This window comes from Herpailurus yagouaroundi, unplaced genomic scaffold, assembly GCF_014898765.1.
Source record: "Herpailurus yagouaroundi ecotype Mexico unplaced genomic scaffold, PumYag 166, whole genome shotgun sequence".
Taxonomy (NCBI): Eukaryota; Metazoa; Chordata; class Mammalia; order Carnivora; family Felidae; genus Herpailurus; species Herpailurus yagouaroundi.
This window is the reverse complement of record NW_024412407.1, coordinates 37,941,174-37,957,127: the sequence shown is the minus strand read 5'-3', so window position 1 is coordinate 37,957,127 and position 15,954 is coordinate 37,941,174. Positions and strand designations below refer to the sequence as shown.

The window sequence follows — 15,954 nt, the reverse complement described above, 5'->3', positions numbered from 1 at the left end:
CTGGCTGAAGTCGGACGCTCAACCGACTGCGCCACCCAGGCGCCCCTTCCCTTCCTTGTTCTATCTTGGTGCTTGTCCAACCCTAGCCAGGAGTGCAATGGAACCAGCCTTACGAGCGTAAAAGCAGCGCACGAAAAGACAGCAAAGGAGGAATGTAATTATATTTCAGAGGAGGAAAGAGAAATAAATGACAAATTGTGGGAGACAGAGAAGTTTGAGCAAAAATCCAGAAAGGAACTACCATTTGAGTTAAGCCTTCCACAAGTTAGCTGTATAGATGCAGAGACCTGTGATGGAAAGTAGAGAAATTGAGAGGGAATGCGTAGTCAAGAGCCCGAACACGCCTTATTTCTGACAGGTTGTAGTTCTTTCTGACAGATCCATTTATTGTCTGTGTCACAGTCCTCAGAAAAAATTCCTGTCGGTGAGACGTAAACACAGCTGTTTTTCTTAGTATAACCAACAATACGTAATCTGTGGAGCAAACGAAAAGCGTCATTTAGTGCTTGGAATTTTCTCACATCAGCCAGCGTCTCCCTACAACTTTCAGGAAACAATGGGCTGCTAAATTATTGAGAATAGAGCAAGCGCACAGTCACAAAGCTAATGGTGTAAACTTTTAATTTAAAGCTGATAATAAATCTCCGGCCCTTGCCAGTTTATCTTCATTGGAAAAGCATTCTCGGGGCGCCTGGGTGGTGCAGTCGGTTAAGCGTCCGACTTCAGCCAGGTCACGATCTCGCGGTCCGTGAGTTCGAGCCCCGCGTCAGGCTCTGGGCTGATGGCTCGGAGCCTGGAGCCTGTTTCCGATTCTGTGTCTCCCTCTCTCTCTGCCCCTCCCCCGTTCATGCTCTGTCTCTCTCTGTCCCAAAAATAAATAAACATTGAAAAGCATTCTCTACGAAGAAGCTTCAAACTAATATATACAAACAAACAAACAAACACCAAGCTTTGCAAACTGGGGCTCTCTTCTTATCTTATTCTGTCCTTAATACATGTGGAAAGTTTCTTAACTTTACTGAGCTTCAGTTTTCTTAAACAGACAGGACAGGACCACCTGATATTTGGCGGAGGCATTGAGATAGCACATGTGAAGGTCTGACAATGCTTCAAGTGTGCGCTCAGTAAACACATTAAGTAGACAACAGGTGATGGACATGCAGGGTCTACAGAATTTGGATAGGCTTAGAAAAGAGGCTTAGTGGGGCGCCTGGGTGGCTCAGTCGGTTTAAGCGTCCGACTTCGGCTCAGGTCACGATCTCATGGTCTGTGAGTTCGAGCCCCGCGTCGGGCTCTGTGCTGACAGCTCAGAGCCTGGAGCCCGTTTCAGATTCTGTGTCTCCCTCTCTCTCTGCCCCTCCCTGCTCATGCTCTGTCTCTCTCTGTCTCAAAAATAAATAAAAACATTTAAAAAAAAAAAAAAAAGAGGCTTAGTTTGTGTGGTATGGGCCAGAGGCTTCCATTTTTCCTCATTCCAAACAGAAATTGGTGGGTGTCTGCTTCAAAATGTCGTTGGTTCCAACACGCATGAGGCTTATGGAATGTATTGGGAAGAGGCGGCACTAAGGTGAGGTGCCAGGATGGGATGGTTCAAGACTCTCTTATCCAATGTTAAACAAAGAGGATAGGGGTCTGTCACAACTTTTCTTTGTTCCTTCACTGCATTTCTCCATGCAGCCCTTTTGGCCTGAGCAGCCAATCCGATTCCTTCCTAGTGTCTGACACCCTAGTCAACTTATGAACTTCTCTCAACTGGGCTATTGTCAAAGTCCGCCATGTTTTATCTCTTCTACCCATTTGATTCCTTCTTCCGCTTTACAAGATAACTTTTTAACGCTTAGATGGCCAAATCAAAGACTTTCTTTCCGAAAGATCGTCAATGGCTTCCTAGGCTTTTCTTAACCAGATCTCAGCCTGGTTCTCTACCTTATCTCATTTAATCCCTAAACGGTCCTGCAAAAACAATTACTATCACCCTCTATTTTTTTTTTTTTTTTTTTTTTTTACCTGAAAGCCAGGCTGACAGTTAAAATAAAAGCCGAATTTAATGAATACTCTTTCTACTACAACCCCATTCCTTCCAGGTTTACCTGATCACTGCCATATTTAATTAAAGCATAATTTTTATCTCAGAGTAAAATGGGATGTTCAGCTGAATTTAATCCATCCGCTTTACCTATATTTCCACTCACGGACACTTCACTGTTCTCCAATTTTATTATAAACTTCAGTAAAATAAACACACACACACTGATTTCCATTAACCCTAATTTGGGTATGAACAAAGAAAAATAAGTCAACATTAAATTTTCATTTATATGGGAATAAAGTACAGAGAGTAATCGCCAGAAAACATGTAAAAAATGAAGATAGATTTTTTTTTTTTGGAATTTGTGTGGTGTGTGTGTGGTGTATGTGTGGAGTACGTATGTTGTATACGTGTAGTCAGCGTATTTTGTGTGTGGCTTGTGTCGTGTACGTGTGATGTGTGTTGGACGTGTGTGTGTTGTTTTTGGTGTGTGTGTGGTATACATGTGTGGTGCGAACGCACATTTTATCCACCAGAAAGAGTAGGCTTGCCCTTTCATAAATTTATTCTACCTCGGAACACTTAGACTTTAAAATAATTTTTTTAAATTTTTTTTTAATGTTTATTTATTTTTGACGGAGAGAGACAGAGCATGAGCGGGGGAGGGGCAGAGAGAGAGGGAGACACAGAATCTGAAGCAGGCTCCAGGCTCTGAGCTGTGGGCACAGAGCCCGACGTGGGGCTCGAACTCACGGACCGCGAGATCATGACCTGAGCCGAAGTCGGACGCTTAACCGACTGAGCCACCCAGGCGCCCCTAAAATAATTTTTTTGAAAAATCACCTTTAAAAAATATTTTAGAACATGTGTCAAACAACGTAAAAATTTGCTAATTAAGCCAACATATGTTTCAATGTTTAACACTTTTCCTTACACGTTTACACTATAGTTTAGATAAACTTGGACATGTGCCTGTGTTTTAAGTCTCATGTGTTTTCCTCATACTCCTCATGTTTTTTGAATGATAAAAAAGTTTTAACTCTCATTTATACAAATGTGATTGAAATCTTCACAGACTCAAAAACTGGAACACAGGGGGGCCTGGGTGGCTCAGTCGGTTTAAGCGTCCGACTTCAGCTCAGGTCACGATCTCACAGTTTGTGGGTTCGAGCCCCACGTCGGGCTCCGCGCTGACAGCTCGGGGCCTGGAGCCTGCTTCGGATTCTGTGTCTGCCTCTGTCTGCCCCTTCCCTGCTCATGCTCTGTGTCTCTCTCTCTCAAAAATAAATACACATTAAAATAAGTTAAAAAATAAAGCAACACAACATCCTCTCTTCTGAACAACTTATCAAAAGAAGTTCTTTACAGAAACATTATGTGAATGCATACTTTTGCTTCCGAGGAAAAAATTCTCTGCCTTTGTTACACAATTATCCATTAATTCTGTTAAAATATGTAATTTATTTGGGTAGTATCAACCCTCCTATTGAACCGATAATTTTCTTGGAGAGCTTACACAAAAAATTACAATGAGACACCCAATAGAACATAGCTAATAGATCCCTTGTGGCCTATGCCATATTCATCACATCCCCTCAAATAATTGTCTCCTTGGCACCTCTTGTTAAAATATACCGTTGACCTTTGAACATCATGGGTTTGAACCATATGCGTTCACTTCACATGGTCTTTTGATAAATACGGTGTGTTACTGTAAGTGTATTTTCTAGTTTTATGGTTTTCTTAATAACATTTTCTTTTCTCTAGCTTATTGCAAGAATACAGTGTAGAATAACTATAATGTATTTAAAATATATGTTAATCGACTGTTTACGTTATCGGTAAGGCTTTCCGGCCTGTCTGAGTTCCACACTCTTGATATTTACTTTTTTTTTTTTTTAATTCACTGGAAAACACTACTTAAATAATTCTGCATGCTAAAAGCCTCCAGCTAGAGATGGTTTAATGCGATCCCCATCCCCCCCACCCCACCACCAAATTATCTATTCCTTGTTTCCTAAATCTCTGTTATAGATAAAAATATATATATATATTGCTCTAAAGGGCTGATGTCTTTTCCCATATGGGACTTTCAACCAACCAGCTTCAGAATCGTTCATCTTCTAAGTCTATTCTGGACGTCTTGAAAATTCCTAAGCCAAATGGAAATCACAAAACTCAGTCTTTCATAACAATTTTACGTTCTCGAAATACAAAGCTGGTATAGCGTGAATATTCAAATTGGCTTATCGAATACTCACACGTTTGGATTTAAAAATGACCCATTTATCCACTTCCATTTCTTCTCTGATAATGTTAAATTTAATCCAATCCAAAACAGAAATTCTTTTTTAGGTATCAGGCTTTGTACGTGTCTCTATAAATAAAGCAAACAAAATGGCGGAATGCTGAATCTGTATGATCTATTCATGGTTTGCATTTTTCTACTCTTTCTCTAAAACTGAGTTCAAGTCTTACCTCGTCTATGATGACTTTCCTAACTCCCCATCAGAGATGATTATTCCTTCTTTGTGATATTACTCTCTCTATTTATATTGTTGCATTCATCAAATTACATTCAATTATTTCCTTATGTGTCTGTTTCGTCTCTCAGATTGTGAGCTTCTTGAAGTCAAAGTTGCTACTTGTATCTGCATAGCCCCTTTGGGCTGAACCCCAAAGGCCGTGGTAAGGTTAGAAAAAAGTGCTAAGTTCTATTAAGGTATCTTATTTAATTATTTACCAGTTCTTCTGGATCTTGAAAAAGCAGCAAACTGGATTCTTGTGTGGAACAGTCAGCTAGACTGTAGTTCCAAGTGTTGGAAGCGAGAGAAAAAAACAAACATTTTTCTCGGAGTAGACGCCAATCTTTTGGGCACTTTAACAGATCTGGTTTCTCTGAAGTAAAGAGAAAGATGAAATAAATAAGTGTTATAGTTCTCTCCTGTTTCCACCCACCACAACCAATCACACATGCACAAGTCATCATAAATGCACAAAAGTCTCTGATTATCATTGTGAGAACAATGAATGGATTGGCTATAATTTTGAGGTTTTTGACACTCTCCATTCTGATATCAAGAATTGGAAATCCATGACCAGTTGTAGGGGGCATAAATGCAATCATAGAGTGTTAGAATAGGAAAAGACCATTAAAATCATTTACGCAGCCACATCGTACTTTTTAAGACACTGACAGAATAATTTAAGTGCACATAATCAGATGGTGTGAAGAGTCAAAACTACTGCTGAATTTTCTCAAGCTCATCAGTAGTGTTGATTCCACTACATATCCAACAATATCAAACTTATCGAAAGGAGTTTTTACCTCAAACAACTTGTAAACTGCAAAGCAAATATAATTTATCGCCCTAAATTGATGACCAGTACTACGGAAAATTTCCAATTGCCAAAGTATATACTTGCTTACTTAGTGCAATCTGTTGGGTAACATTTTCCAGAAGGATTTTCCAGGTTACTTAAAATTGATGATCTGGGAGCATGTGCACCATCCACAATCATATTTTACTAGTCATTCAACCACAGTGTCTTTATTAACGCACACTGCTTCGTGAAGCAAGATTAACCTCCTAGTAGTGAATATGATAAATATTTAGAAACTTATTTTATATTTAAGTTTTACTAATTAACTTCAGTTAAAAGTTAACTGTTTGACATGCTCACTAAAATCATCCACTATTTCACTTAGGTGCGTATATTACTTCTTAACTTGATATTTGGCTGTTAATTCTTGAATATTCCAGCAGCAACATCTGTGTTGGGGGTGGAGTGTGTCAGGTAAGTGATTCACGATCACTGGCTTCAGAATACTTATTTTGTTTCCTCTAAGTGTGGAAGTGTGACCTAGTGGTTAAGATCATCGGCTCTGAGGTCAGGCCACAGGTACAATTTCCATTGTCGCCTCTTACTTGGTGTATGACCCTAAGTGAGTTGCTTAACCCTCCCATTCCCCAGGGTTGTCAAACATAAAGTCAGAAAGCTCATACTATCTGAATATATGGGTTTTTAGGAGCCTTTACTAATGTAATGTATGGTATCGGTCAAATACGAGCTGTTATTTTTAGGAACTTCCAAGCTACAAAATTACCTGTTGTTTCATTCCTGTTCTCGTGAACATCCACACCGCTTTCTTCTATTGACAAGTTTTGTCTTAAGAATATTACTAGTAAATAAGGAGAAACCAGTAAGAAGATTAAATGCTGAATGTGGCAAAATGGATATGTTATTATCACTTCGGGAAACTGTGTTATCTCAACAAGCTTGAATGTGGGTAGAATATAAAGGCAATAGCTATGTAGTAACAAAGGGTCTAGTTAGAACACAGCATACGTAAACAAACAAAGAAGAAAAAACACCTAACAATGAACTCACATAGACGTTGTTACCTGTTATCTACTCTTAAGTTGTTAATACTCCTGACCAAGCTTTCTCATATTCGGGAGGAATATAATTATGCCTACCCCCTGGGAGAGATTGCCTAGTGCAATCTGGAATATAATAGGTACTGAAGAAACTGTAAATAATGGAAAATTTAAATTATCTTTGTTATTGTCATGTCTTTATTAGAATGGTGATCTAATTTTAAGTTCTGGAGCACATCTGAAATACCTCATGAAGATGATCAGAACAATTAGGAACAGAAATCCAAAAGGCTGAAGTTCACAGAGTAGATTTGGGCTGAGCATTGTTAAAAGCATTGTTTTGTAATTGTCTTTCTTTCCTTGGTCTTTCGCTAAGTTTGGGGGTGGCCAAATTATTTGATACTCTAATATTTGTGATAGGAACAAAATATGTATTCTGAAGCAAATGATCTTGAATCACTTACCTGAAATACTCAACCCAATCACAGTCAAGGTAAGAAGAATAACCCCAGTACAACCAAGTTTCAGAGCCAACTGATGCCAAGGTGGACCTTGACAGATGTCTGAGAAGTTAAGAAAATACACTTAGTTAACTGGTTGGGTCCATCTGGAACAAAAAGCAAAGGTGGTTTGGGTCGCATATAGACAGATTCAAGTTGGGAGCTGGGGGCAGGAAAGAACGCTTATCAGCCATATTAGAGCTCCACGAGATGGGTTCTCAGTCAGATCCACCTGAGATTTGGCTCATGAATAAAACAGAAATATTTACGCTTGTCTTAGGTACAAAAGATTGGTGTAACAATCAAATGGGATAGATGTGAAAAGTTTCAAAAATTGCCAAGGGCTGTATGAAAATGAAGCACACGCCCTACTGTAGGAAGTAAGTCAAAGAATTTTGTCTAGAAAGGATGGCCTTCATCCAGTCAAGATATGTTAGAATGAGTTCTATGGAGGCTCTGTTTTGTGCTAAGTACCATTTTAGGTTCTCGTGACACACAACGATTCTATTCTTAGACATGGATTCCTCTGCTTTATTGTTGTCTAAAGCAATTATCTCCAACTTGAATCAGAGAAGAGTGTTTTATGAGGCTGCATATTATTTTAGTATTTCGATGAATATAACATAACATGAGCTTATGTCTACAACGTTGCATAGTCTAACAAATATCAAATACATTTGTTTTTCTCTGCAATCATATCATTTACAGTATACTGTGTCTCATGTTTATCCTGTTTATCACAAATTGTGATTATGGGGGAGCCTGGGTAGCTCAGTTGGTTGAGCATCTGACTCTTGATTTCTGCTCAAGTTATGGTGTCATGGTTTGTGAGATCGAGCCCTGCATTGGGCTCTTTGCTGACAGCATGGAGCCTACTTGGGATTCTCTCTCTCCCTCTCTCTCTGCCCTTCCTTTGTTTGCAAGCACACATGCTCTTGCTCCCTCTCTCTCTCACAAAATAAACATTAAAAAAAGAAATTGTGATTATATTAATTAATGAAATGGAAGCATAAATTAATCATAAGTTTATCAATATATTTTGTTCTAGACGTCTTTAAAACTATAAATTTCATGGGGAAAAATAATGAGGGTATTTTTTTTTAATTTTTTAATGTTCATTTATTTTTAAGAGAGAGAGAGAGAGAGACAGAGTGTGAGTGGGGGAGGGTCAGAAAAAGAGGGAGAGAGAGAGAATCCCAAGCAGGTTCCGCACTGTCAGCACAGAGCCCGACGTGGGCCTCGAGTTCACGAATCGCAAGATCATGATGTGAGCCAAAGTTGAACGCTGAACTGACTGAGCTACCCAGGTGCCCCTGAGAGTAATGTTCTAATAAAAAAACTTGCAGGGAAACACCAGCTCAGATTCCAAAATTGAATCAGCTCTGATAGGAATTAGTCTAGTAATTCATACCTTAGTTACTCCACTTGAAATTGTGTTTAGGTAATGCCTATACCTCTGACTTAGTTATAAGACCCCTTTTGCTCTCATTTGGTTTGTAACACACACACACACACACACACACACTCACACACACATGCACATATACACACATATATAACATATATATGTAATATAGCCATAACATGCATATATATACATATATATATACACACACATATATATAATATAGCTGTAAGATATATTACAAGTTGTTTTCTAAATTATATTATTAGAGCAGAGGGCTTTTACAAGTAAAGGTTTTTTAATTTATCTAAAGCTCTGGATTTATTTATATTATCTATTCTTTTTATATTTTTTCTAATATTTCTCTATATAGACATTTATTTGTTTTGAGTCAGTTGTTAAGAATATTAGTACCAGGTTTGTTAAAATGCTATCTTTTATTCTTCTTAAATGTTCCAGAGTGACTTACAAGTCCATTTGCACTTTGTTTTTTTACACTGTCCCTGGCAATAATTTTGTGCAACCCAATTTGCAGAAAACTACTAATGGTCCCCTTAGTTAGTATGTTGACATTCATATCTTAGCTCTTTCTAAAATGTTCCCCAGTAGATGGAATTTAGAATAGCTAATGTGATCAAAGATTATGGGAAGAAACAGATGATCGGTAAGATTCAAGGTAGTGACACATAGATTATCACCTATGAGTAAGCACCCAGAGGAGACTCCTAAACTCTGGGCATACATCTGGATCTGAGAACACCAAACTTGATTCACATTGACCTAGAACTTCTTTTTTTTTTTTTTTTTTTTTTTTTTTTAATTTTTTTTTCAACGTTTATTTATTTTTGGGACAGAGAGAGACAGAGCATGAACGGGGGAGGGGCAGAGAGAGAGGGAGACACAGAATCGGAAACAGGCTCCAGGCTCTGAGCCATCAGCCCAGAGCCCGACGCGGGGCTCGAACTCACGGACCGCGAGATCGTGACCTGGCTGAAGTCGGACGCTTAACCGACTGCGCCACCCAGGTGCCCCCTGACCTAGAACTTCTAATGAAAACCATTGTGATACAGAATGGCTAAATGCAGTCAATGAACCTAAGACTGGCCCTAAAATATCACTCCTTCCGGTTGTAGATATGTATATTATTTTACCTTTATGTCTCTTTCCTTCCTCGTCCTTTTTTCCCTTGAAACTTTGCAAAATGGAGACATATAGTGACTATTTTAATATTTATTATGGAAGCACAGCAGTGGTTAGAAGCAGAGGCTTTCAAATCTAGCACATCTGTATTTGAGCATGTTGCTTTGGGCAAGGTATTCTAGCTTCATAAGTGACAAATTTCCTCATTTATAAGATGTAGACTAATATCTACTTCATAAGGTTTTTGAAAGGACTATATGAGACAATTCTTCTAAAATGCTATGCATAGTATCTGGCACATAGTAATTATTCAATAAATACTATGTTATTTTTCTTTTAATCTTTTTTAAAAACTACAAATATTCCTCAATTTATTCCTTATGTATATTCCTTGCATCCCCATAAACCCAGTGAAAGTTGAAAAGATAGTCATTTGAAAATAGTTTTACTATCCCTAACCTATTGAGCATCATAGCTTAGCCTACCCTATCTTAAAAGGGCTCAGAATAATTACATTAGCCTAATCTTGGGCAAAATCATCTAACACAAAGCTTATTTTAGAATAAAGTATTGAAAATATCATAATTTAGGGAATAGTGTACTGAAAGTGAAAAGCTGCATGGTTGCACGGGAACAGGATGACTGTATTGGCTGTGACCTTCATGATGGTGTGGCTGATGGGGACCTGTGGTTGCCACTGCCCCGCATCACGCAATAAGATTGTGCCACTCCTTGCTAGCCAGGGAAGAGATTGAATTCAAAATTCAAAGTATGGTTTCTATTGAAAGTGTATTGCTTTCACAATTGGAAATTGTGAAAAATTTCCAATGCTTTCACATTGGAAAGTCCAAAAATTGCAAGCTGAACCTTAGTAAGTAGGGGACCATCTGTATAGCTCAAAGGCAATTTGGAGTGACTTTTTTTTGAGAGAGAAAGGGAGAGCACACACCTGGGAGAGGGGCAGAGAGAGAGAGAGAGAGAGAGAGAGAGAGAGAGAGAATCTTAAGTAGGCTCCATGCTCAGCACAAAGCCCAACATGGGGCTCAATCCCATGACCCTGGGGTCATCCCTGAGACGAAATCAAGAGTTGGATGCTTAACTGACTGAGCCACCCAGGCGCGCCTGGAGTGACTTAAAGATACTTCTTCATTCTTAATAAAACTTAAGGAATTGAATGGAAGGTCCTGTGCTTGGGATGCTCTTCTGTATTAAGTCCTTCTGCTGCACTATATGAGATTGAAATTAATGGAGTTACAATAACAAGTTGAAGAGGCCAAGTAAACCTTAGTTATTGGGAAATACCCACTCTGGGCTACTCTTTGGGTGTAAACAATATATTAAACCATTCTACTCCATTGCTCTAAACCTTTCAATGGCTTTCTATGGAGATTTGAATGTGGACAAGTCTATAAAGTGGTCTGCAGATCCCTATTCAATCTGGCTTCGAATGACCTCTCTAACTTCATCTCCTGTGGCTCTCCATATATACATGCTGATATTTCACCCTAATCTGCTTGCTCTCCTACAGTATGACAGGTAAGTTCTGATGTCAGGGAGGTTGCACTTGTGTGTCCAGCTTCCTAAAAGACTCCTCTCCCAGAAAGCATGACTTTGTCCCACAAGTCTTGACAGGTCTTGACTCAAGTGTCTTCTTATCATCACCTCCTGTAAATATTCCATTTGATACAGTACCCCCCACCAAACTAAATTCTACTTCTATTTTTTTATCTTCTCAAGTTCACTCAATATCACGTGATCTTTTGAGGCATCTGGGTGGCTCAGTTGGTTAAACGTCCCATTCGGCTCAGGTCACGGTCTCGCAGTTTGTGAGTTGAAGCCCCATGTCAGGCTCTGTGCTGTCGGCTTGGACCCTGGAGCCCACTTCAGAGTCTGTGTGTCTCTCTCTGCCCCTTCGCTGCTTGCTCTCTCTCAAAAATAAATAAACATTTAAAAAAATGTTTTAAATATCACATGATCTTTTTACATATACTCAGTTATTTGTTTATTATGTCTCTTATAGTAGTATAATCGCAGTAAAGGAAAATATTTTTTCTCTATTTTGTTCCCTGCTGTAGCTTCAAAACCAATAGTTTATTTTTGAATGAACAAACAATGTCTCCAGGCATTTTACAAACACCTTACTTACTTTTCTAAGGAACCAAACCATTGGCTGTAACAAAATAGGTCACAGCTCACATCTCCGTCTAGCTCGCTGACTCCTTTTGGTGCGTTCACTGTTTAACAGTTACCACAGCCTGAAGAGTTTAGCCAAGGAGCTCAGCAGTGGTTTCACAATAATTGTAATATCAGATCAGTGTTTTTAAATTACACGTTTTGTTGGCCTTATTCTACTTTGTTTCAGATTTCCTTTCACGATGGTGAAATAGGACAAAAATATGATCAGACTGGACAAATTTTCTGGACGCACTGATTTGGGGTCATAGTAATTTTTGAGGAAAATCTCACTGCCTTTCTCTGTATTCACTTTAGGTCATCCCTTTTAAACACCAGCCTCCTCCCTCTCCACCTTTGCTAGATCTGAATAGGGTAAGAGAGAAAGTCTCATTATTTCCCTAAAAAATAACTGTGGCCACACCAAACCCTGACTGTAGTTATCAAGATCCTCCAATTCCCCTTAACCCCCATAATGAAGAGTATAGTGAAACTTATTTGGTAACCCTAAGCCTTTTTCCCAATTTAGAACATTGATAATTTAGTAGTTTCAAACCTATACCAAATCATCTTAAAAGGCTATAGCCCAATGTTTAGCACAATATGAAATGAATATCAGGTTGGATAAAAATCCCAGTAGTACATTTGGTTAGATTTCAGAACGTCATGATAATTCCGTGCATATTTTCTGCCTAGTTTCTGGTCTTTTTTCATCCATTTCCAGGCTATTGGCATCCGTCACCTATTACCTCACATGACCGTTTCCCATTTTTTTTTTTTCCCACTGAAAATACTAATTCCTCTGACACAGAAAAGTGCTGATTCCAACAAGTGTCAAATAGGTTATTTTAATGATATTCTCCAGTGTCTCATGGCTTATCTCCGTCGAAACCAGGATACATTTCAAGCATCAAGTTTCAAAGTTAGAAACTATCAGATTATAATTACGTTGAAGTCTTTGATCTTGAATATGATATTCTTCTAGAAAAAATTTTCTCCTTCTCTTTGGATAGCGAAGGATATTAATCATTGCACTTATACTTCATATTGGGGGGCAAAACACTATGGGAGGGAATGCAGTAAAACTTAGCATTAGTATTTTGGGGAAGGATTTGGAATAAGGTACGTTACCACGATAGGAAGTCTCTAAAATATTACTTTGTTCATATGTGTAAAATTATGTCTCTAAATTATTATGTCTCTAAGATAGTTATGTCTCTAAAATATTACTTTGTTCATACGTGTAAAATATTTCTTCCTGGTTTTTAACCAAGGCTCAGGAATAGGAGTGATGTTCACTCTTCACACTAATATCTTGATAAAAGAAGAAACCTACAAAGTGTGTGCTTTTTGTCACAGTTACTGTTACCTACAGATAAGCTATGCTATACCATATATGTATATATCCTATATATATATATATATCCTATACATCCTATATATCCATATATATGGTATATATATCCTATATATATGTGTGTATATATATATATATATATATATCCTATATATATATAGGACTGCTGCTTATCCTCAGAGCTGTGATTTAAAACCATCAATATAAGAGAAAAATCTAACTCTGAAAGACAAACAAATGCCAAATGGAAAACAAAAGGCACTTACCCTGAGGAAGGGATGGGGGTGATGAACTTTCCAGGCAAGGACCCCTGGATAAGTTTAAATCAGCATATGTCACTTGTCTGTCCATTGCAAGCAGGAGAACGTGGCACAAAACTTGTGCGTAAGGACAGACTCCAAGTGCTATGAGTCAAGATCAGCGAAAGGAAGTGCCCAGTCTGAAATGCTTTTTTGTTTCTTTTGTATCTCCTCCCACCTACACTTTTAGCTGTGGGGTTTCTCCGTAAATAAGTGAGACAATCCACTTACTGAGTTTCCAATATACTTAGATATGTAACGTCTACTTTGCTAGTTAACTGGTCAGCTGTTTGACAAAATTTGGGGAAGATCTTGTTGTTGTTCTAATCCTCCCTTTTGAGTATCTTTCTCCAGGTCAGGACCGGCATGAGACAAATGAGACATTCATCTAGGGTGCAAATTTAAGGGACTCTCCAAAAAGATTCAGTAATCAAGAGAAATAACATTTAATGCAATGTTGTAAAAAGTAAACATTTATGCCAAAAATGGCAGGATGCCTTTCAAAAGTTCTAAATTCTTCGTGAAATATTTGTGCTGTAGATCAAGCTACGAAATATGAAAAATGGCATTGTAAATGTGGATATGGCCCCTTAATAACATAATTTTAAAAAGCAAATAGCTAAAGATCCATAGACCATGCTTAGCTTAGTTCTAAAGGCACTCGTGACTATAACAGAGTCTCCACATAAGTACAAAATTGAAATCTACCAGAATTATAGAAAGTAGAGGCCTTGAGTCTGTAGAATTTCCTTTTTTTCAAGGATTTTCAGGCATAGAACCTTAGAGCAGGATCTTAGATGCCACCAAGTCTGCAAATGATATGAGAGAAAACCAGGGATTTCCTTAAAGTCACTTGCTGTAATCAGAGCAGAACTGTACCAAATGCTCAGAATCACTGAACACTGGAAGTGGTCTCCTGGCTTTGATTCCCCAGAAGGAGGAAGTGGCTATTCATAGAAGACAAGTTTTCATTCTGTGCCTGTTATAGAGACACACGCTTATTCTATAAATGCTACGGATACTTACGAAAAAAGTAAGCATGTGTGAGAATTGAAAAGAAAGCATATGACATTTACAATCTATGCATCTTTAAGTGGATGGTGGGAAAAATAAAAAAGGTTGCTGTTTTTAGAAACATATGAAAAATATATTTTCCTGTGTTATAAAAATATATCCAGCATGATTGATGGTAATATTCTGAATTTAAAAAATTTCTAAGCTATTTCTTTTTATTTCCTTGTGAGAGTTTAATTTTTAGAGTGATGCACCAATGGTTATCCACCAATATTTAGAAGGTGGATATTTCACCTTCCCCCAAAATTCTGAGTCTTGAGTATAATATATCGAATCACTAAAACAAGCTTAGGTTGATAATACCATTCATTATATGCTCTCTTCAGTGATTCAATGACAATGTTCCTTGAGTATCTGACTATTTGGTAACTAGCAGTCACTTTATTCGTGCTATGATATTTGGTTTTGTCACATACCTCATCTAAATCTTTAAAGTAAACATAATCTACCAGAATTATGGAAGGGTATACTGGGTCACCTATATAGAATACTGTTTCTCAAATTGTAGTGTCTATATAGGGACCACCCGAAAACTTGCTAATATTGTAGACTCTTGCCACATGTATCCTTCCTTTCCTAAGACACAGTTAGGCTAAGGTGGGAGATGTGCTAAAAAAAAATCATCCCAGATTAATGAGGTGGTTCATGAACCACACACAAAGAATCATGTAGCAAGTGAAAAGTGTGAGGATATTTGAGAAAGATCAACAGAGTGAACAGAAGTCTGATAATTCAGGGGATTGAAATCATGGTCTGGCATACTAGAGTTTCATTTAAATGAAGCATGACTGGGGCGCTGGGTGGCGCAGTCGGTTAAGCGTCCGACTTCAGCCAGGTCACGATCTCGCGATCTGTGAGTTCGAGCCCCGCGTCGCCTCTGGGCTGATGGCTCAGAGCCTGGAGCCTGTTTCCGATTCTGTGTCTCCCTCTCTCTCTGCCCCTCCCCCGTTCATGCTCTGTCTCTCTCTGTCCCAAAAATAAATAAACGTTGAAAAAAAAATTAAATGAAGCATGACTGTGACTTTTGGAATCCACAGTAGCCAAATGAAAACGAATTTATTTGAGTGCTCCCTTCAAAGACATTTCCCTTCAAGCAAAACTTGTAGAAGTCTTGTGGGCTACGAAAGAATAAACTGGCTAGAATAGAAACAAATAAAAGTCTTTAGTTGTCCACACTACATATGCAACACATTGATGTTTCATTTTGTTTGCTACAGCTGTCTTCACAATCATCTATCACAAAAGACTTTTATTGTGCAACCGCTATTGTACACATAAAAAATAAAACCTTCATCTGAATTCATACCTGCAGAATGCTTTTAGTTATGTTCATCTAATTACACTTGGCACTTTTGCAAAAAGTTTATCAGAATTTAGGAATATACTGTCATATATATATATGTTATATGTAGTATACACACACATACAGAGATAGGCACACACTTCATATATATGATGTTAAAACTGGATATTTCAGACAATGAGTGATTACAAGTAACTCTGAACTTGAGAATTTGCAACAGTAGCAATGATATTGAATAGCTCAAAAACGTAGATTTTTTTTTTTTTTTTTTTTTTTTTTTTTTTTTTTTTTTA

At 38.0% G+C, this 15,954-nt stretch overlaps 1 protein-coding gene across 1 annotated transcript in view; it reads right to left on the bottom strand.

Moving 5' to 3' along the window:
- Positions 1 to 13,437, bottom strand: part of LOC121038977 (killer cell lectin-like receptor subfamily B member 1) — a 19,708-nt gene extending 6,271 nt beyond the window's left edge. Inside the window, exons 1-6 of the mRNA XM_040488986.1 lie at positions 13,252 to 13,437; positions 6,876 to 6,974; positions 6,138 to 6,212; positions 4,773 to 4,927; positions 4,291 to 4,406; positions 263 to 474 (exon numbers count right to left, since the gene is read on the bottom strand). Coding sequence (XP_040344920.1) covers positions 327 to 474; positions 4,291 to 4,406; positions 4,773 to 4,927; positions 6,138 to 6,212; positions 6,876 to 6,974; positions 13,252 to 13,336 — 678 coding nt within the window. The 5' untranslated portion in view covers positions 13,337 to 13,437 and the 3' untranslated portion in view covers positions 263 to 326. The remainder of the gene's footprint in view (positions 1 to 262; positions 475 to 4,290; positions 4,407 to 4,772; positions 4,928 to 6,137; positions 6,213 to 6,875; positions 6,975 to 13,251) is intronic.
- Positions 13,438 to 15,954: the final 2,517 nt, after the last annotated feature.